Source organism: Xiphophorus hellerii, chromosome 9 (assembly GCF_003331165.1).
Source record: "Xiphophorus hellerii strain 12219 chromosome 9, Xiphophorus_hellerii-4.1, whole genome shotgun sequence".
Classification (NCBI taxonomy): domain Eukaryota; kingdom Metazoa; phylum Chordata; class Actinopteri; order Cyprinodontiformes; family Poeciliidae; genus Xiphophorus; species Xiphophorus hellerii.
This window is the reverse complement of record NC_045680.1, coordinates 15,015,013-15,038,626: the sequence shown is the minus strand read 5'-3', so window position 1 is coordinate 15,038,626 and position 23,614 is coordinate 15,015,013. Positions and strand designations below refer to the sequence as shown.

Here is a 23,614-nt window from a genome sequence, read left to right as displayed (position 1 = left end):
TTTGCATAGTATTTAAAGTCTACATATGACACTCCGATCTGGAAAATTTTTATTTACTTTGTGGAAAACAACATTAGGCCTGTTTTCAGTGTTATTCTTTTTTTATGTGACATATTCACTAATTGCTTACGGATGCTTCTTTAGCTCTGAACACTAAAAGTTTGATAGAAAAAAATGTATACCATTATTCACAGCTTACCACCAAAACTGAAAGTATAGAAGGGAAAGCACATATAACTGACTAGAAAACTGTTTCTTACGCATTATGATAAATGAAGATGAAACAGAATTAAAGATCAATTTCAGGTCCCAAATTCTTTGTTCTCATAACGAGTGGAGTCAACAAAGCACTCTAGTGTATGTACAAATCCAAACAAGTTTGCTGCAGTTTCTGGGTAAGATGTGTAACAAAAGCTTAAATAAATATTTTCATTCATTCATCCAAAACAACTGAGGTAGCCTAATCTCTATGAAAAATGTAGCGTTCTCCAAATTATAACCATTAATTTGACATGTCACTTTTTTATAAAGTTACCAGCTGCCTAATTGTTGAAACCTCCCAAAATTCTTCAAAATAAATGTAAACAAAGCACCAGCTTACTTTTTTCTTTTAAAAAAAAGTCAGTCCAAATTTTTAAGAAGTTCTCATTAGTAATTTATTAATCAATCAATCAATCAATCAAATTTTATTTGCATAGCAAATAAACAAGGCATTTTAAAGTGCTTTACATCATAAAATCACAAAAATGACTTCTTAAGACTCCTTTAACAGAGAATGTTTTTATATGCATGTGCAGTACAAGAGCCCTCCCGAATAACGTGTGGAGACTATTTTCACACTTTATAACATGTTTATGCAACATGACCTGAGAACAACCTGAAAAAACTTGTAGCGCTGACAGATGGAGACCACAAAACCTGAATAGTCACCCTGTTAGTAACCGCTAAGCTAAAACACAGACAACCCCAGGAATGACTGTTGTCTCACTAAGGCTGCTTGAAGTCAAAGTGCAGCTGCTACAGATTCAGACAGACACTGAGGAAGAGTCGTGGAGTTATGCCTGGGTTGAGTGAGTCTCAGTCTGAGTATTCACTGGAAAAGAAGGTGAAGAAATCAAAGAAAACAACGAATTTCACCAATACGTTCTTTGGCAAGAATGACAGAATGAGCAAAGTTGAAGATGAGTTCATTCACTGGTGAAAGGAATATGGTCCTTTCATTTCAAGGAAACTGAAGTAATAAGGTTAATGAACATATTAACATAGTAACAATGACCTATTTCGTCATTGTTACTTATCTTCTTAAATATTTCATTTTGTGAGTTATGTCTCATACAAAGAAGATCCATTAATTCATCCATCTCATTTGTTAACAAGACCCCAAAACACTTGAACTTGGGAAAGGTTCTCGTCTGCCCCAAAGAGGATCCTTTCTCAGTAACAATCATTTTTATATCTTTGATTTACAATTTTAACATGGAAAAACTGATTGCTTTCATATTCCAGGAAGTAGTAATAATAGAAAAATGCAAAACAAATTAATTGGAGAAAATTTTTTTTGAAAAATCTGCCAGACTGAATATGTCACATGTCAATAGCTCTTTGGTTGAAACAAAAATGTGTACATACCACCAAGTGCCACCCGCACCAAATGTCTACTAAGATCTTCTTAACCATTCTGTGAAATGCTAAGTCTTCGTTTCATGCCAGTTTTAGAGTGTTTACTCTCTGCACTTCTCTGGTGCAGCAGCTTGTGTTTGAACAATATTTAACATTTGAAGACTTTTTGCTTGCAGAGCATTTTACCCAAAAAGAGGATGGATATTGTAGAAAAACACGCTCATGTCTTTGAAAATAAGAAAAGTATCCTCTTGATGTCAATAAACTGCTTTCCCTTTGGCAACAATAATAATAAAACTCAAACTAACCATTCTGGGCGTAGGCGACACTGAACGTACATTCCTCTTGCTATAAGCTGTCACTAATGATTGTCTTTCACCAACAGTGACAAATCCAAAAGAAGCCAGTAAATTGTTCAAATATTAACAACACAGAGACAAAAGCTGCAGCTCAGTACCCAGGAAGTGACTGGAACAAGTTTAACCCTCAGGGTGTGTGCATATGTGTGTGGGCGTGTGTGTGTGAGCGAGAGACCCATTAGATGATCATAACTCATGCAACAAAGATGTTATGAATCTCCCAACCGCATTGTTAGTGAATCAGTTTGGTTGGCTGACTCTTTTAATATTTAACAACTAATCCAGAGTGACAAGCTGTCATCTGTAGATACTGTAGTTAAAAAACTGTCATGAACGAGTTTGAAAGCCTGGCAAAAAGTTGTGTATGTAGGACTGAACCACAGTTAATGACTTAAATCCTTCCCAACATACTTTAATACTTCTCCAAAACATAACAAATTGAAACATCCCTATTAAGGCTTCATAAACTGGAAGAATAGCAAACAAACCTGAATTCAGACTTGCTTTTTAAATGATGTACGGTAATTAATTTTCAGTCTTTTAAAAATCACTTCTGAGATCAAACTGAAGACGACTTTGGAATCAAATTCTCAAGCTCCAGCCGTACCTCATCTTTGATGTCTTCTTGCTGTTGTGCTGTGAAAATCTCCATCGCTCCCATTAACCTCATCATCAGCTCGTCCACCGTTGTGTTGCCTGAAGAAAAATTAAGAAAATAAAATCTCCAGCACATGGTTTTTTTAAAGTTAATGAAGACATTTCTCTTTAATTCACCTTGAATAACATTTAGAACTTCGTTGGATGTGCGCTTGCCCATAACTATAAGGAGCAGGGGGAACTGGTCTGTCTTGTATGTCCGTATAGTCTGTGTTACCACGCTGCCAAAGTGCCTCGTACACATGGTGAGAAGTCTGAAAAACAAAGAAGCACACTCCAGCCTATTTGCTTAGAAATGCAATCATCTCATCAGAATTTGTAACTTTAAATAATACGAAAAGGAAATACGAAATTCACAAGTATGCACACGTATTTTTCACAACAAATGGAACTGGTACGCTCTTCTTAGGCTGCGTTGAGAAATGAAAAACACACACAATTCATGGTATTAAGGACTTTAAAACCAATTCGGCTTTTTCTTATTCCATCAGAGTGACATGCTATCTCAATTGGAAGCATAGATGAATTAGTATTCCTCACCAGGCGCCCAGAATTGATAGGGCAAGAGAGGATTTCTTATTCCATTACAAAGACAGAACTTTTTAAATTAACATTTCAGAGGGAAAAGGGTAGCCGGCAGCCGGGGCCCCGCCAAGCTCCCTGTAAATGTCATAATATTAATGAATTGCTATAGACTGAATGCAAATATAGATTAGCTTTTTCTCCCGCCTTTTAATAAGATCTACTTTAATAACTGAGTGGTAAAATGGAGAAGTAATGGAATGGGTGGAGGGGGGGGCAGGTCAGAGAGAGAGCATAGATAGAAAGGCATGTGCCTGAGATAGGGGTGTAACTCATTAAAGATGAAGTCACAGCTATAGAAGCTGCTTGACCAACTTTCAAGCTGAGAAACTGAGCACCAAATCTCCATGTGATAGTAATAATCTCCAAAAACTAGGATGTAATAGTAAAAAAACCAGGGAAGAAAAGTGCTTCGGGCTGTAATTCAGTCAGAACTTTCCCAAATGAACTCCGAGTCACCCTTGACTTGCAATGAAAGAGATGGGTCACTCTAATCTTATGGATCATTTTGATCTGACATTTGTCCCTGTTCAGCCCTCGACCCAGCCGCACCATAACAATTGCCCACAGGGAAACTCTAACCTGTAATGAAAGGCCAGAGAACAATGGACAACAACTTGAAGGGTAACCTAATCTTAAAGCTCTAACCAAGCACAAGCCAAGTTGCTTTGGTTTCCAGCACAAAATCGAAGAAAGTCAGTCTTCCCAAATGAAAACAGACAAAACAGCAACATCAAAACTGTACAACTAACAGACATCGACTACATTTCCACTGTGATTTAAGCTGCATCTAGAACTTAAAACACTTTTGTATTCGGGTAGAAAACAAGTACGGACACAACACTGAGGTAAGAGGAAGCAGAGTTGCTCCAGGAAGTGAGGTGAGCAGTTCAGCAACATCATCCAGGATTAATCTAACATGGTAAAGAAGGTAATTGAGTCCATAGAAAGTCCACTACAACTCCATGAAACATGAAAGAAAACACCTGACAAAACTTGCAGCGAGCGTATTTAAGACTCCGTGTCAACGGACAACGTGATTGACAGGTTCTAATTTGTCCCCCATCCCATCTTATTTTCTTTGTACTTATCTCTACAGCAAAAATAGTTAATGTTTCCCCGCGCTGTCGCCTCACATTTCATCAGGCCCAGTTCACGCATTAAGATATGAATTGACAGGGAGCAGCTGACGTTTGCTCCAGTGAGCAGCTGATGAATCAGGTTAGTACAGTAGCACTGCGGGGAATGTTTCTGCAAGCCACCTGTATGGGAGCAGTCTGGGAACCGGATGCTCCGATAGCTCACTGTGTCATACACACTTTGCTAAAAAACATGGACAAGTTTTGATTTGAATGTGACATTTCGTTCTCCCTCTAAACCAGTTATGTTTTCAGGTTGGCGTATGTCAAAAAGAGTAGTCAGGTATACTGAACAGGTGTGCAAATTGGTCTGTGAGAAGTGAAGCCTTCAGTTTTCACTTTAGGACTACAGAATAATAACACTGTCAGAAGACTGTGTGGGTTAAATATGAGGAAGAACAAAAAAAAAATTTTTTTTTAATATGAACATATATCCCTGTTAGAGCCTTTAAAATACTGTGTCTTGAAAAAGTATTCATAGCTTTGAACTTTTAGAGACTGCGATTATAATTTTAATGGCAAAGTTTTATTTTTTTATTATATCACTAGACCAACAAGTTATTATTTACTTCACAATACAGTGAAGTAAATAAATGTTTTTATGCTTCCTAGTAATATTCTTTGCAGAAATACCTTATGTTGCATTTACTTTTTTTTATCAAAGTATATTTACCAGCTTTGTCCACTTGGAGACTGATATTTATTCCATTAATTTAAGTGCAAATTAATTTATGTTTAGTCAAATAAGATCAAAGTCTCGACTTTGTATCAGATCCCATGGTTTTGCATCAATTGAAAGACAGAGGCACCGGGAAAAACCCATTGAGTAGAGCTAAAGTTAATCTCTGAGAAAAAGAAAACCCATGGTTGTAACTAAAGGACCTGTTTATTAGTATGAGAAAGGCAAGAGTCAGGTTTTTAAAACTACTAGATTGGAGGGATGGTGTGGATATAATGAACAAAAAATGGGATGAGATCAGAAATGCCAGTTTGAGGAAGAGAACCACAGAAGCTTCACAGATCAGAACCGGCAGCAGCTGACAGAAGATATCGGAAATTTATGTCTCATTAAAATCCCACATAATACCTCCCACATATTCATGAAGTTATATGGTAACTAATATAACATATAAGTTATATGGTAACTGTTTTATTTTGTGTTGCATTTTAATTATAACTAGTGTGTGATCAATAGCCCTTCTTTTCCTTTGTCAAATACACATACAGAACTTCTTTCTGCCCATAAAAAAGTAACTAAGTATCTTTTACGTAAAGTAAAATTTTATGAGGAACTTTTCTACTTTTATTTGAGTAGCATTTAAAGGAGGTATTTTTTTTTTATCAAAGTGACAATATGGGTATAGTATTTTTGTACTATTTTCACCTCTGGGTTTGAGCCATTCTGTTGTAGTTCTGGTTGTAAATTTAGGGCTGCTGTTCTCCTAGAAGGTGAACCTCCAACTCAGCCTCATGTGTTCAGGTTTTCTTCCTGTCCTGTGGGCAACACAGTGACCTTCCATGTCACTGTTGAAATCTTGCATCCACACTGCCATAACTCCCTTTCATATTTTAGGCGTGGCTTTTCCAAACAGACTAAAAAAAATGACCCAAAAATTACACTTTGACCCCACTTTCTTCCACATGTCTGCCGTGTCCCCTTAATGGTTGGTGGCAATCTGCGAATAGGATTTCTTTCGACTTTCTTCCAACAATTGTTTTCTTTCTGCCAGTCTTCCGTGAAGCACACATTTGTGGAGTCTGTGTCTAATACTTTCCCCTAGAACAGATACTACCACCTAAGCAGTGAATCTCTGCAGCTCCTCCAGAGTTACGGTGGGCCGCCAGGCTGCTGGTATGATTAATACTCTACCTGCCCGACGAGTCCTTCAGTGTGTACCCTAACCCAAGAAATGCTAAAAGCTTAGAATATTATTTAAAATCTAATTCTGATGTAATGTCTTCATGTCTTTCACCCAAACCCGTCCTCTTGTTCACTAATGTTCTCCAACAAACCTCTGAAGCCATTTGGCTAACCCGGAGTGAGTCCAGGGGAAACAGGGAACAGGGTGCTGAATACAAATGCATGTCAGATTTTTCAGATTTTTATTAAAAATGTTGGAAACCCATTTATTGTTTTAGTTTCCTTTCATAATTATGGACTACTTTGATTAGTTCTATTATACAAAATGAAAAATGCTTTTGGGGTTTGTGGCAGTAACGTGACAAACTGTGAAAACCTTAAATGGGGTATTATAGTGTTTGCCAGGCCCCGTGAGACAGAATACTGACTGTACAATTCTTTTCCCACATTTCTGAAAAAACTCTGGCATCCAATCACCAGCCCCGCTTTTATGCATAATTAATCATTTGCCAAGGAAGCCTGTGAAGAATAGCACATTCCAGTATCAGCAGGTTTATCACTCACACAATTAGGATACCTTTCTAACAGCCTGTGTGACTAATGCCAATCGCCAGTCAGTCTGGATCAGCCAGAGAGCGTGAGAATGCAGAGCAGCCGTGCATTTGTGAGCGGGTTAGCCTGCACAAGTGCATGCATGTGTTAGCGGCATAGCTGCGACTAGCTGTGTGCCTTGAAAAGCTCCAGATGTTGCCTCTCTTTTAATGTGCGATAAAAAAGCTCAGCTGGGGCAAAAAGCAAAGGAGGCCAATCGGAGAGAAAGGAGAGCGGAATGAAGGAAGGAGGGAGTTTCCTTAAAAGAAATAATGGAGGGAAAAGGTCAGGGTGCGAGTCTTTCTTAAGTGGCTACTACCAGAGGGCAGGCTTAACTCAGAAGTTTAGGGAGAGGGGAGGAATGTTAGACCAGAGAAATAAATAAGAGAAATAGAAAAAAATGCATTTAAAAAACAATCTACTGTCTAATACAAAAAAAAAAGATTTGGAAACAAAAGCCCTTTACTAAAACAGTGTACAGAAGTTTGGACTTTCAGGATAAATGAAGTGATAGAGATGTTTGGATTCCAAGGGAGTCCTTCATCTCCCACTGACCCTCTATTCAGACAGCTCAGTCAAAATGCCCAATCAGGGGCCTCGCCGTGCAAACACAACGCCTTTTGTTAGCATGCAACCTCCAAGCTTCAAAACACAGAATGAAGCTGAAGAGAGAGTGAAACTGCTGAAGACATCTTAACTGATTTCTATTGCACGTTTTGTGACACCTGACGTTTCATCAACAGTCCATGAGTTAATATTCCCAAAAGTTCCTGGTGCAGCCAGGAACAGCTGTATAGCTGTTAGTTATACAGCTAAACATTTACCATTCAGTCCAACTAGAAAAAAAGTGTGGTCATTATTTTGAAGCAGCAATTAAAACATGAACAGATGATTGGAAGTCACTAACAATACTCAAACATCCTTGATTAACCAAACACATCGTCTCACTTTGACAACGTGTGTGTTCCCATCAAAGCGATGGTCTGTCAATAAGGTGGAAGGTAACTTTCCCCCCTGATCAGTAGAGAGAAAGACTGTTCATGAGTCCAAGTCAAGACTCCAATTTTGTTTTTGATTAAGTGGATCTAGAGCCCAAGTCTAAGACTTGAGTTTCCATCTGTTACAGGAGGCAGGATCACCGGAGCGAAATCAGGATTTTTTTTAATCACAGCTTGTACAAGTTTAGCTCCCGTTAAGTTTTGGAAAGAGGCTTCAATTTAGGACTAGCCTGGTAAATTATGTGATTGTTTGCTGGAGGCATGACTTTTACTAAACTTTAAAATGACAGGATCTGATTTTTATCCAGTCTTATCGTTTGGCCTTGACATATATAATGTGCTTGATCATAAAGGAAGCTACGCTATGAAGCTTACCAGAAAATGCGTGAACTTTTTAAACTTTCATTAAAATTTCAAAACTAAGATCTTTTATGCAACATTTTTCAAATTAAATAAATCAAGTAAATCAATGAAAATTAATTATATCACCTTTAAACAAGAAATGCATATATGGCATTAATTCTAATGAGTGGACAAGCCATAACCATGGAAACAAAGAAGACTCTGATGCCATACCTGGCTTTGTTAGCTTCTTTAGTGACATCCCAGGCCCATGTGATGAAGTTCTGGCTCAGGTAGGAGACGATAGAGTCGGCACACATCATTTGGGAACAAAAGACGTTGCTGAGGACGCTGTCGTCATTGTGGAGGTAGATGGCCAACAGCTTTCTCTGCAAGAAAGAAAAAAAGAAAAGAAAAGAAATTACAGACAAAAAAATATCAGCCGAGTGTATCCTTTAAGCCTTCACGGTATTTGCCTAAGTGTTATGAGACTACTTTTCTTTTTCTAATTTGGAAGAAGACTCATTTTTAGAATAAGCAGACATACACAGTGTAGTGGCCATGGGCAGCAGAGATTTTTTTTTTATTCATTTGTAAAAAGCAAGTAAAACTAATATTCTGAAGTAACAATGTTTAATTTGCATGAAAACAGAGAAAGTCATTGTCATTTAGATAATAAAACCCAATTGGATATATTATAAAACAACAGAATGACAGAGAGTCATAAATTTGTTTTTTTAGTCTTGAGATGCAGTGATTGGGCTGATTTTGACTGGTTCAAAGACAGAGATGTCATGTCCATATAGTGCATGTCCTTCATTTTTATAACCTCTATTACACTCAACCAAAACCGTGATCCGGTTGCATCACAGATTTTGGTTAAATTTATAGACAGAAAATGGCAGGAGTTTATTAGTTTGAATGTGCTGAACAGCATCAGACCTGCTGATTACTGATCAAAAAATATTACTCCCTCATAATCTATGGTCAACTGGTGCATCTCTAAATTAGGTTAATCTATTATTTGCCATCGTTTCACCACATATGGGTGCCTCCATATTGAAGAGACAGCGAGGGAACATGAATCGACATTAAAGACAATTAGGTGAAGAGATTTGAGCAGCTCATAACAAGGGCACAGCCGACAAAAACAGCAAATAGCAGACACAATCAAGTGGAAAGCGGTGTAAATAAACTTCTCCTGGATGCGAGGCAGATATAGCAAAAACAAAACAGACAAATCACTCTATTTATTTTATACCAAATGCCAGCAGCCTGCTCAGGTTAGTAGCAGCAAGGCCAGACAATATTGACGAAGCTCCAAATCCGAGGATATTGACACCAACATATAAGCCCGCTAGATTTTCCCTTCTGACAATCTAATTAAAAAACAAACACACCCACAAACGTAAAGGGTTTGAGGGGACAATGTTGGAAATAATGCTCTTTAAATTACATGTCACTTTGCGCCGTATAAAAGAACAAACAAGAACAACTCTCAATCTGTGCCTGGTTCATTTTAAGCAGGGCTGCGATGGTGGGAGTTAAGGGGCCTGTTTCTCAGGAGCAGTAATCTAGGCTACGTGCGCCAGAAAGCAAAGAAATCTACACAGGGCGTAAGATTTGAAGAGAAGAGAAAGAAGAAGTTGTGCTATACTGTGGCCTGTGTAGAATGGGAATGGGAGAGCACTGCTGTGTTTGCTCAACGATTAGTGCTTTAGAATAATCTCCAGGGCTCCTAGAGAGAAGGACCTGGGGACTCATTCACTGGGCCGATTCACCAGCCTGAAAAGATTAAACACTCATGCTGAGAAGACAAGCAAATTCAGCCTAGAGGGAGGAATGAGTCTGAGGATAGTGAGAGTTTTACAACCAGAGAGGAAGGGGAAAAAAAGAACCTGATACACACTCGAATACTGGTGTCCCAACCTGAATTTAGGTTTGAACCCACAGGCAAAGAAGGATTTATGCTCACAAACATGCATGCTCAATTAGACCAAGTGTAAAGACTAATCAAAGTAGGCATTTTGGCCAACTGAACTCCTTCATCTTAGTTAAACTGTCCATACCCCTCTGTTCCCTCTCCACTTTCAAAGTGAGATCTTTTGTGTCGCCTGTCTTAGCAGGGAGGAGCAAATCCCTCCGTACAGCTAAATTACTAGGTCCAACCTGAGCGAGATAGCGACCCCATAGCCCTTCCTCACACCTGTTCAACGCAATCTAAGCTCGCTTTGTGAGAGCGAGTGACCAAAGATTTCACACAGTATGGAGCTGATCATGCTTAGGTCTATGTGCGTAATTTAAACTTCATCCTTTCAGAAATTAATCTGAAGAAATTTCATTAAAAATGATCCTTTCTAAGCCTGTTTTATCAATCCAAACAACTTTATCACACAATTCAAATGTCTATGTCTTCAGGTAGGCCTTTTTCACAACATTGCAATAACATTCAGTTAAAATGTTCCTCAGAGGATGTATATCAATAATAATAATAATAAAAAAAGAGAGTAATTCTGATATTTAGCGAGATTATAAAAAAATAAGACTGAAGGCTGAAAACTAACTTCACTGGTAAAACAGATAAACAAACTCCAGCCAGTAGGGGACAGTAAGGCACTTGGAGGTCAGGTGTGAAGAAGACGCCCAGGGGAAAATTAAAAACTTCAAAACTACAATATCACCTCAATGTAAAACGTTTTGCTAAGAGCACAACAGAGATATCAGCTACATCAGGTCTAGGAGAAATGGTAGCAGGTTGGTTGGCCGCCACAGAGATTACATTAAAAAGATTCTGCACCAAAAAGAAAATTTGAGACCAAAGTCTGACCTCTGATTTTATGAAGCTGCCGATACTGACTAACTGGTTTCAATACTGTCCTATTTCATGGATAAATTGAACATTTAATAATCTTTACAATGATTTTCTCAAAAGGGATAATGTGTCACATAGTTGTCTCCATCTTCATTCCAGGAGATCTACGACAGCAGGTTATAGGCAACAGGTATTAATGCAAATAGAATCCAACAAAAACAATCACCACACATCTCATTAGGTCATTTATACTTATAGTTCTGCATCTTTTTGTACACTTTATAATACAGAAGTGCACCATATTTTTTAAGTCGTGTCCAACTTCAAATTTGTTGTATTCAACCTGTCATATATTTATTTTAACAATACAGGTGCCTTAACAAGGCTTTCTGCCATCTGTCATTATTTTTTTATATTGGATGCAGAGACATAATGTGTGAGAGAGAGAGAGCAGCCAATGTCACACAGCTCTGCTATTTAACAGGATTTTAACATACTTAAAAATCACAAAAATGGCATTTTAAACCCATTTCACTGTCAATTATATCAGAAATTATAGGGTCGGTTGATTATAAAAAAGGTAGAATTCATTAATATTTTTTGTTAAGATTATATGAAGGGATTGAGCTACATGAATAGTGCCATGATATTATCTACCTTCTAAAACTAGAAGGTAGACAAACAATTCATAGGCAGAAATGTCACAGACGAGTATTCAAAAAATAAACTCAAACTTTTCAGTTCACTGTTCCCTTTGTGGTTTGACTGGTTGTGAAGAATGTAGCATAAAATTATCGCCTAATTCTGTGTTTGACCTCGTTTGTCAACTTCACTCTAACTAATTATATGCACTTTTACACTTATTTTTGGAGTATCTTGTCAACAGACCTAATTTATGCGAAATTCTTCCACATTTTTGAGTTTGACTGAAAATGAAATAAGATCATTTAAAATGTTTGGACCAACACCCAGCCCCACTCAGTGGTGGGTGGGTCAAACTGACTCAAGAAACTGAATTATTCAATGTAAGTAATGATCATTTTATTTGAAGTGAATGTGACAGAGAGAACATCTGTCATTTCTTTGGCATTATATGGAAGAAAATCATTTCTATTTAACAGCTTGCAGGCAGGTGAACACAGCCTCCTGGAAAACCAACAAGACACGAATGAGAAATAATTTCACAGCCCTATGCAATTAGAAATGCTAACTTAATAGAGACTACAAACAAACAAAGAAAAAAGTCACATGTTTCAGCAAACAATGTTTCAGGTCTCTCCTGATGGAAAACATGATGGGAGAATGTTGGGAGAAACACCTAGAAATAATTGCTTTATTTTAGTAGCATATTTTCTTAATATCCCTAATCATAAACCTGAATAAATTCAAACAGAAAACAGTGTGTAATAAAAAAACACTCCCTAGCAAATGAAAATGTATCCCACTGAGCTATTCTGAAGATTAATGGTGAGGGAAACTACATTTCTTCCATGCTGCATTAAAACTTGGTGTGAAACCTGTCTAGATTTCCTCTTGTCTACAGTACTAACTTTCATTATTACGTATACATACCCACACAGTACCCTTTTCAAAAAGACAAGAAAATACACTGTGCATGAAAAATGGCATAAATCCCACAATACAGCCAAACTAATACCTCCCTCTATATACCACGAGTTATTGAACACAATCTTGGCTGCTGGGGCGCTCCACACTAGAGAAAAAGCTGATATTAATGAAACCAAAATACCAGCTGATATTGTTCTTTTATCAAAATAGCTGCTGTAAAGTCGCTACCAAAGTGCTGAGCTCTATATTTTCCTTGACACTTGTGTGATTCAGAGCTGTATTTACAGGGGATTCGAGGAGGATTTTTTTTTTATATACTGACTACGGTACTTTTAGTTTGATGAATGGATTGTTTTCTGTGGATTTTAGTGCAAGAAAAAAGGTCTTCAAAATATACTGTGTAGAACAGCCTGAAAAAATCCTAGCATCTCTAGCAGAGATGCTAGAGAAATTAAAAATCCTCTCTCAGAGCTGCGGTCTGGTGGAGACATTCATGGTTTGTCGACTTGTTGGCTGGAGCTCATTGTTCACAAAGTTACAAATGATTCAAGAGTCGCTGTTAATCTAGAAGCAATAAATAAATAAATACCTGCCTCCCCACTCACCATTTCTTGCTGTCTGCTAGGATATTAGCCAACCAATATTTGAAGAATATTGTCCAGCGGTAAATCATTTAAAAATGACAATTACTAGCTCTCTAACACTGATAACATTTACAGTATGTTGTCAATGTTATAATTTTGATGTTGTATTTTTGGTATTTAAGCTGAAATCTGGCCTCTTTTTGTCAATTCTGAGATGCATACGAACACCTCTAATGTTGACTAAATCTCTGACTGATATCAAAAAAAGGATTATTTTAAAATTCACATAGATATAAGAACCTTAAATGAACTAACAGCACTTAATGTCAAGCAGAACTTCAATCAGAACCATTTCTCTTTGCTGCAATGAAACAATTAGTTGAATTGCATTAGAAGTAAACGATATATCTGTTTCTTCAGTGCAACATCACATTTCAAAAGACTGTTTGGATGCAATTTTTAGCCATCATATTTCAAGTTAAATGCATTTTGCTTGCTGGGTTGACTTTTGCTGTCTTTGATGCCCAGACCTGATACAGAAATGTAGGCAGAGATGCTGGAGCTCAGCAACGTTGCGATGATGGATAAAAGTCAGAAGGTGGAAAAAAATGTGCAGGTTTATTACAAGTTATTGATCTTAAACAGCAATATCATTTATATAATTTGCAATATTTCCATGTTGCATCTTACGGAATATAAAAATCCCTCCACGTGAAATAACGAAAGATAAAAAAGTTTATATTTACGATGATTTCATTAATCTGCTTTTTCATATGGAGTTAAACAGTTTAGTGCTGTGGTTTGGTTTTCACTTCTCCGTCTGATGAATACAAGGACATGTAAGATCCATATTTCTGCTCCGCCTGACTGCTGCCGTTTCCTCTCAAGTCCTCAAGGTGATCGCTGGGATCTGAAGTGGATACTTGGCAGAGATAAATCCCCGAGCCTCCCTCTTCCTCATGGCTATGAATTTTTATGTGTCTTTGTGTGTGGCAGACAGGAGAGAGGAGCGAAGGAGAGCGGGGTTAGAGTGATTAGCCACTGCATTGATGGGGATTTAGCGAGGATCGCCGTTAGTGATGGGTGGCCTATCACTCTGTACGCGCCGACTAACCATCAATCCCCGAGAGAGTTCAGCTCAGCTCGGCTCAGCTCTGCAGCCCAAAGCATTTTCATTAAGGATGGATTGAGTCTATCTCAACAGTGCCCCAACACAGACCTTCAGAAACACTTCATCAAATGTAGTGTTTTGCTTAGTGATTAGCCTCTCCCAGGCTATGAGCGACTGAGACTGATTCCTCTGTTTAAAAAAGCAAGACGTTGTCTCTCTTCAGCCAGATCTGCCCTTTTCTAATATCCTCTTAATGAAGTAGGCTTTTCTCCCATGATGACAAAAAACCTGAATCTCCTTTTAAATGGAAGCAAACGATGACGTAGCTGAATCGATAAGAAGAAGAAATTGTGTAATTTGGAGGCACTAGACGGTGTAATGAAAACATTAAAACGAGCATGTGTTGGCCTGTTGTCCAGGCTGACAAAACAAGACAAACGCAGAATTGCTTCAGTTTTTCAGAAACTGTCTTGCACATAAACACCATCGATAAACCGTTTTAACCACAACACAGTTGGCAGGCTAAATGAAACTCAGAAAATACTGTGAAAATAAATACTTCATGCCCCTTCGCTGCACAGAGCACTGGTGCGGAGCGCGCGAACACCAGAGACATCAGCCATATTGTGCTGGCTTAGAAGCAGGGATCAGCTGGGAAAAAGGCAGGATGCCAAATGTTTTCTTAGTTTCTCTGTTTATTTCACTCTCTTTCCATCTTTCATCCTCCAAACTCACGTCCTCCCCATCTGACTCACTTCCAGCTGACATTTTGGCCTCATTCTCTTATTTCACATGTTCTTAATAATGCGCCATCACTGTCATCTTTATCGCCATCGCTCTTTGTGTGCCTGACGATGTGAACCCTCCCTCTTCCCCAAACATGTTCCTGTGTCCTCTCAGTGTAATAAGGCCGTAATCCACACAAGCTGTCAGTTGATACAGGCATCCTTAAAAAGAAAAAAGCGGAAAAACAAGATGGGAAAGAAGGCAGCAAAAACAAAGGCTCGATTTTCAGGTTGAAAAGCTAATGCAACTTCTGATAAAATCAAATCAATGTTGCATTATGTGGAAAAAAAAAGGTGTGGACAGCCGTCAAATATTCTGCTTTGAGTTTAATAATGGGGCTTTTGTTGAGTTCTGTGTGTTATGTATATTAACATGATTAGTTATTAAGATTTGTATTAAATATGATGCCATATTGAGATTATCAGACAACCTTCTATTCCAAAAAAATTGGTTTATATAAATTCACTAATATTATGAAAATATACATTTCTGGGGTTTTTATTTGTCTATATTTATTTAATATAATCCAAGCACCAAGTTTCAAAAAATGTGGAACAGATGCAAAAATAGACTGAAATGTGTGAAGCTGGAAAAACTGTTCCTAAATTTGTAGAGGAATAAAAAAGTATTTTATAATTTTTTTGAGAAACTATTTAGCCATGGGAGCAAAACAACCTGCTTCTAAACCAAAAAATTTTTTTTTTAATTATAGCTCTTATAATTTAAATTTTAAATTCAGACTTTGCAAAAACACCAAGGAAGTTTTTCTCCAGAATTTGTGAACTTTTAATCTTCTGCAAGATTTGTTATGATTAAAATTCAACATGGGGTTTATAACTAAAATTGCCTTGTTTTTATTTAACCTATCAAGTAATCTTGTTTAGAGTTTTGTCTTTTTGCTTTTTTCCCCACTTTTATAGCAATATACTACAGTGTTAGTACATTGATATCACACAAGATCAGAAGCAAACAGTGGTGATCATGTCATAAGTTTGTGACAAAGTAACACATCCAACATCACTCAAATTACAAAACATTTATAAAATAATTTACTATAGCTCTGCTGTGGTTTGTAAAAGACTCAATCAGCTATGTCCAGACTTTAGTTATAACAATGACTGTTAAGCTTTAAGTTCCCATGAGCTCAGTAACAAAAGTAAAGAAATGAGTCAAGCTGTACATCCCCTGATGGATGTAGAATGAATAATATCCTGCTCTGTGTTATTTTAAGTAAAGATAACTTCTCAATAACCTTGGGATGAGACCACAGGAAGTAAGAATGACATCAGTGCTGAGGGACACTCTATGTCCAATATAACCAAATACTGTATCGCCTTAAATTACAATTGTTCCTAAGAGGTCTGAACAGTAGAACAGCTCACTTACATCTCGGGCTTTGCCGTAGAAGGCCTCTTGAGACGCTGCCTCCAAAGACCCAATATAGAACATTGGGTGGGTCTCTCCATATCTGTGACACACAAGACAAACAATAGTTCATCAGTTGGGTTGGACATTACAACAATGAAGTCTTGGTTCTTGCTTAGATCGGTTCTTCGTGTCATCACTTGACAAGATGCCCACCTTGAAGAAAATTCGGCAGTAAAGTGAAGTAAGGCATCCGCTTCGTTCTCACTGTTTTCTGGCACTGCAAGATGAAAATGAAAATTAATTCATCTGTCTAACCAAGCTGTAATACGAGCCTAATATGTATTTTTAAACCGTTTTTCTGTACGTACTCATAGGTGATTTCCGACAGCCTGTTGTGCCCATTCCAAACATTTCCGAATCATCCACACCAAACTCTGACGCATCTTCAAAATCGTCCCCCTCGCTGTCACTGATCATATGAACATCTGTGCACTGTAAACATTCAGTTTTTAAATGTTATTTAACCTGCATGCACTACTGGTGAAGTAATCAAGAGAGGTGAGGACCAGGCTAGATCTTTTCTGTTGACTTACTTCTTCTGTGGGTTCCTGGGCGTTGGCTGGTGAAGATCTTCGACAAACACTGAGGTGATGGCATGGGTAGCTGATTCCAGACAGGGCTAATGTCATCTAAAAGTAGTAAAAAAGGAACATGGACAAAGGAGCGCCATTAGTTTTACAGATCAATTAACCAGCTTAATCTGAACAAATAAACCAAAATTATAAAAATTGCAGAAATATCTGAAAAGTGTGGTGAGGTTAACTCCAATTCAGTCAGGCTGGCGGGAGATGCTTTGATGTCTTTGACCATCAATTTTAAACATTTTCCATGATTATCTTCTGGATTTAGGTTGGAATTTAATTGAGTAATCTATTATTCATTGTAGCTCTGGTTGTACTTTTAGTTGGATCATCTGAAACTTGTCTTCGATTACTAAAGCTCGACACACGTTTTAGAGTCTGTGTCCTGCTCGAGGGGAAACCTACCCCACTTCAGTCTTTTGTAATAGTTTTCTTCTTCTTTCCATCAACTCTGACCACCTTACCAGTGTCTTGTTGGAAAGAAAAGCATTCCAACAGTACAATGCTGCCCACACCATATTTTACAGTGAGGAAGATGTCCAAATAATTATTTTCAGTGTTAGTCTTCTGCAAAAGATTATTTTTTGAATGCAAGCCAAAAACTCCAATCTTAACCGAGTAAAGCACCTTTCTCCATGTTAGTCGCTTCCATCACATGCTTTAGGTGAAACTGTTTGTTTTTTTTCCAATAATGACTTCTTGCTCTTCCTCCACAAAATGTCAGATTTGTGTACAAGTCTGGGCAATCCAGCTGATGGCTGTTCCTACCTGAGGTGTAGATTTCTGCAGCTCCTCCAGAGTTACTTCTTTAGTTTGGTTATTACTCCCCTTGCCTGTCCTGTCAGTTTAGGAAAATGCCTCAGAAAACTGAATTATTTCATACCCTACTCATGAGCTGACTATTACACTATTTACACTTATTTTATTGTCGTTACACAAAGAGGCGATGGTAAAATTGGAGAGGAAATGTCACCGGAACACAGAAAAACAAACAAAACATGATGATGGCATACACAGAACAGATGCATTTATATTGATATTAAATTGACCATTTTCTAAATGGATGACTTGCAAGACAACTGGGTGCAGAAGATTTTATCAAAGGTTTTTATTTGTAAAAAAAAAAAAAGCTTCACTTTTTGTCATTTTACCACACTGATCCAGTTAAATGCATAAAGAATGGATACACTATGTTTGTGGTTTTAACATAAAATCTGAAAAGTTTCAAGAAGTAGGAATATTTCCAAACACAACATATAAATTCAGACCTAGCCATCACTTTTTTCATGCCATTAAATCAAAACCATGCTCTTCACCATAACGAGGAGGAACTATGCTGTGGTTTCTGTACACCTGCAACAGCCGCCACTGAGGTTCTGTGTCTGTAGAAAAGGAGCAACTGACTAATTAGCTCCCAGACCCGAAGCCGGCATTGAAAATGTTGGCGTTCAGCAGGGACTCATTACAGCTAGTGTCTCCTGGTTTGGCCTCCAGGGACGACAACAGTATAGCCAAGCAGGTTTTAGGAAGAAAGAATAAAGAAACTTTGCTGTTTTTAAAACCAAAGAAAGTATCTTCATATCAAGATTTTCTGGTAGTGAAGAAATATTTGTTTTTAATCAACAGTGACGCCTGAAAGTAGGATTTTTCATTGTCTATGCATGTGTTCCTGATTGCAGAGATACTGCACCGTAAAGTAACAATATATTTTCACTGATGCACTATTTGTTAGGAGTCCATCAGAAAGACCAGATGTAAAGACTTTTCTGGGAGAGTGCACTTCTAAACCACAGCGGAGCCGTAGGGCAGCCAAGCTGAGTGTGATAAGGGAGACACAGAAGCTGAGCGTCCCCTGCAGAGGTCCTGTGATCTGCTCTATTGTCAGGTGAAAAGACACACAAAGACCAGCTGGACACGGTTGAATCAAGAGACGATTACATGCAACGCCAATTGAATCTGAAAAGGACCAAACAGGCTGAACAGAGCTTTTCTCTGAATTGGAGCGACTGCCCATGCCGCCCTCAACTTCTACAATAGGAGAGATCAGTGTAGCCATCAGACCTTGAATGCAACATGGACCCAGATGTTCCGCTGTTTGAATTGCATAGATAAATAAGACATATTTGCCAAAGTTCCCTGCTTTCTGTCATGTCTGTCACACTAGTCAGCAGCAAGAGAAATGTTTTAAAATGTTTGAACCACCTGCCTGGTGAAACAAGGACATTAATGCATATGTCTTTCAGAAGGGCTAAATAATATCCTATCATTTTGACTGAGGTTGAATCACTTTCTTTTCCCCCACAGAAATTTAAAATCCCACAATACATATATAAACACTGTAATATAAAAAATAAAGTTGAGATGCAACCAGTCACTTTGTAGCAGCCTTTCATATGCACACTAATTTCTAACCATCCAAGTTGTTAATACGTCGGTTTTTTAAGCTAATCTAAGAAGGTTTAAATTATCACAATGATCCTGGAGAAGTAGGCAACAAATTTTCTGGGGTCTTAAGAAAACTGACTGAGAATACTCTGAAACCACTTCTAATATTGACTGATGTGCACTGACCATAATAAAAAAAAGAAGCATAATATACAGGAAAACTAGTATTACCCATGGTATCAGTGACAGAATAATATCCTGGCGAGCAGTTCTCTTGTATGAAGCACATTGACCAGGGTCATTTACAATATTTAAACAACACAAACCAAAAACAGCATCAGAGTTTCTGTTTCCCATTTTCTATTGATCAGTAGTAAATTAAATCAAGAATGGCCAAGAAGAACAACAACAGCTAGCAAAGTCTGTCTTCACTCAGGCAGCTGTATTAAGTACTAAAGAACTATTGTATTGAACCAGCTATTCTCTCCTGAAAACCACAGATACACATGTACAAGTATTGTCAGGTCAAGCAAGATTTTTCAAAAATAAAATAAAAAAACAACAACAAATATGTCAAAGGAAGAAAAGACAAGAGGCTGTAGGAGAGTGAGATTGAGCAAGACTAATAACTAACAGGAAGGCTGAACAGAGTAAAGTTGCTTTGTTTTATGTTTTTAAACTTTCAAACCATCTGTAATGAGCTGGGTTTTAAAGTGTATTAGCCTTTTGGTGATCTCAGATGCTAATTTCATATAATTCTGTCAATCATTGATCCACAAATGTTTATCATTCCCATAGGGGAAACCCCTCCACAGGCAAAAGTTGCAAGTAGTAAGCTTGACTCTTTGATTCGGCAATCGCCGCATCAAGGGCTGTCAGTGATCCCAGCTGATTGCCTTGAATGATGTGAAAGGACAAACTGATCTGTAATGTGGAGGGAGGGGTAGTGATTTATTGTAAATGATTTGAACAGGGCAAGACTTGCGCTAACAGTCTGCTTTGTTTAAGGAACAAACTGCTACTAATGCAAACAAAACTAATCGCTCATGTAAGATTATAAAGTCAGGAAAAAATGTTAACCCCATAATCATTGTCTTCTTAAAATAATTAATAATAAAACCCTGTTTTGCAGTGATTCCTCTGATGCAGTGATGCCATTTTGTACTAATTTAAATTATTGGGCATGCCATGGTGGCGTAGTGGTTAGCGCGACCCGTATTTGGAGGCCTTGAGTCCTCGACGCGGCCGTCGCGGGTTCGACTCCCGGACCCGACGACATTTGCCGCATGTCTTCCCCCCTCTTGTTCCCCGTTTCCTGTCAGCCTACTATCATATAAGGGACACTAGAGCCCACAAAAAGACCCCTTGGAGGGGTAAAAAAAAAAAAAATTATTAATACCACTCACAAAAGGAAGGCTAGCTCAAGTATTATTTGCAATAAACATATCTACTTATACTATAGCTCTTACTGGAAGGGGCCATGGGTAAGTCAGAGCTTCGCAAAAACAGCCAATAAAATGGACTGCAAAACTCTGATTTATGCATCGCTAATGAAAAAAGTACAATCCCTTTAACAGTAAAACAAAGTATGTGGGCAACAGACTCCGATTTAAAAAAGAAAGGACTAGGTGCAATGAACCCATATTTAAAGCATGACGTTGATATGAGAACAGGTATTCTCACAAGTAGCATCAGGTCTTAATGGGTTGAAGAAAAGCCATGGCCAATTAGGACCTCATATGTACTAAGCCTTAAGAGTTGAATTAGTGCAGATGGCTGTAGGTGCAGAGCCAATGAAAGCCATACGAGGTCTAAGCCTGGAGGAAGACAACGAGTGGCCCCAAGACCATTTCTTTGAATTGAGTGGCAATCAAATGTGAGAATCCTGACAGCGAGTACGGAGAGGATCTCTGTAAACCCTTTACGCCGCTATTCACAATGAGAGGCTCTTGTCTAACAACCTAATAAGTGTTTAAATCAAGTTGATCACTTCCCCACAAAAGGACAGCCTGAGGGGTTTGGAGCTGACATTGATGCCAAGAGGGGAGCTGAAAATGGGGAAAAAATGAGCTGAGTGCCTCTCGGTCCTCTTTCTTGCTTTGACCGGATGGCTTTCACCAATGTTGAAGTACATAAGTGAAGCTTGGCGGCTCAGTGATAAAATGTGGAAACAAGGTTGAAGCGCCGTAGGGCATTAGGTCGGGGGGAAGATGAGGGTAACACCCCCCTTAAATGACCCTCTCTCACATCTCCACACAAAAGAAACTGGCTCCTCTTTTTTGGATTCTTTTAATTAACACTTGCATTGAGGCTCTAGGTATTCAAGGGCTGATACAGGGAAAGAATTTTCTCCCTCTTTTACCCCTACCTATCCTGTGCCTCTTCCCTTCAACCTTTTTTCCCCTCCCTGCTCCTCTTCTTCTCTTTCTTTCCCCCCCATTCCCTCTCTGTTTCTTTTTTTTCTTCTTTTCTAGAGTAGGCAGTGTTTGGATTAGGTGTCTGGCTGTGAGTGTGAGATAATTACCACTGACAGCTGCACTGAAGGCAACCACAATCACTGCAAACCAAACCACCTCACACCAGCATGTGAGTTACAGAGCAAGGGGAGAACAGAGACAGACGAGGAGGAGACGAAATGAGTTTGTAAAGAGTAAGAAAAGAAGAAAAACAAAGCTGAAAAATACCCCTCTTACTTGTTTGTACCAAGACGCTGACAGGAAGATACAAAGCAAAAAGAAGATGGAGAGAGCAACCGTTGTGCTGCAGGCCATTTGCACATGAAAGTTAAGAATTTATGACTTTTGAATTGGGGGTAAAAAATAAATAAATTGTACTCCAGTTAACTTTTATCTATCTAAAATCAGACATTTTCCGCCTTAAAATGCAATTAAATTAAGTTGTACTATATTAATCCAAAAGGAAAATTCAATATTGTTGTAACTCATCATCTTATTTTCTTCAGAGAGTTGTTGGAAATGCTGATGGCTGTGGGCAGAAAGGATGTCCTGCAGCAGTCTGTGCCAGATTGGCGAGGAAGAAGCCTCTGACTGAAGACATTTGCATAAGAGTCTCTTGAGGCTGCTTGGGGTCGTCTGTAATTTTCCCTATTTTGTGCAATATGGTTGCATTGCACATAAATGGAGCATCAATATTTCACACTCAGCTTCGTTTTGGCTGTGAGATAAAGGAGCTGCTGCTACAGGTCCTTCCTGTGCCATGCATGGTGGCATCATGTTTTTTATGTTTACTTGAGGTGGTTTTTTACTTTTCAGAAAAAGAGTCGATGCAGAAATGGGGAGATAAAAACACATTTTCCAAAAGAAGTTCTGATAATAGTGAACTTTCCCATCCATTGATTCATCTGTGTCTTATTAGAGGCTTTGAAAATGTCAAAGTCCAAACCTCCAACTTGGAAGGGAAAACTCTCCATTTTTCTCATCTGTATGGTCCATGCTAATTTGCAACCTCTGCATTTTGTTAATTATAGCCAAGATATAAACTTTATCTTACAAAAAAGTATATCAAAATTTTACAATCACTTCATAAGAAGTGCAAGAAAAATCTTTTATTCCAGCTTTATTATTTTAGGAAACGTTATTCTAGGCACAGAATGCATAAACCGAGAAAAATCTGTTGGATCAACAGGATGGATAAAAGCAGCCAGTTTCAAACACCTACCTCCTAAAGTGAAGATACAGTGAAGCAACTGAGGAGTTATACTAAACTTTTTTTTTCTTTAGAAGGAAAAAGAAATTCAGTCAGAGGGGCTTCTTCAGCTCTGAATGTCACCTGAAGAAAGGCAGGTGGTGGAGTGCCTGCGCTTAATGCTGAGCCCTGTTGCTCTGGAAACCAACAGGCCCTCCTCAATAAACCCTTGGTTCCACACACGCCTATCAGGTTGAGAAGGATTCCTTTAATGCCAGCTGGGAAACGGAGAGAGGCTCTGCCCTACAAGGCAAGGCACCTCAGAGGCTCCTCGGCATTAATACATTAGCAAACACCATGAAACACTGCATAAATGTCAGCAATTACAGGCCGGGAGGAACGGAGGGTGTTGGTGGTGGAAAGGGGGGATGGACGGATGAGGCAATGCAATAAGGATGTCCCACTGGCTGTCAATCACTACAACAGGTGTGAAGGAGGCGCTGCCAATCAAAGCAGCTCCAATGAGATGAGGCGCGGCTGGAAACAGACCAAGCTTGCTCAAAT

The 23,614-nt window shown here is 38.4% G+C and overlaps 1 protein-coding gene across 1 annotated transcript in view; it reads right to left on the bottom strand.

The window, feature by feature from the left end:
* The window catches only part of faf1 (Fas (TNFRSF6) associated factor 1), a 74,623-nt gene that overhangs the window by 17,565 nt on the left and 33,444 nt on the right, over positions 1 to 23,614 (bottom strand). Inside the window, exons 9-15 of the mRNA XM_032572493.1 lie at positions 16,973 to 17,068; positions 16,748 to 16,871; positions 16,593 to 16,656; positions 16,398 to 16,479; positions 8,384 to 8,538; positions 2,754 to 2,890; positions 2,587 to 2,675 (exon numbers count right to left, since the gene is read on the bottom strand). Of these exons, the coding sequence (XP_032428384.1) occupies positions 2,587 to 2,675; positions 2,754 to 2,890; positions 8,384 to 8,538; positions 16,398 to 16,479; positions 16,593 to 16,656; positions 16,748 to 16,871; positions 16,973 to 17,068 (747 nt within the window). The remainder of the gene's footprint in view (positions 1 to 2,586; positions 2,676 to 2,753; positions 2,891 to 8,383; positions 8,539 to 16,397; positions 16,480 to 16,592; positions 16,657 to 16,747; positions 16,872 to 16,972; positions 17,069 to 23,614) is intronic.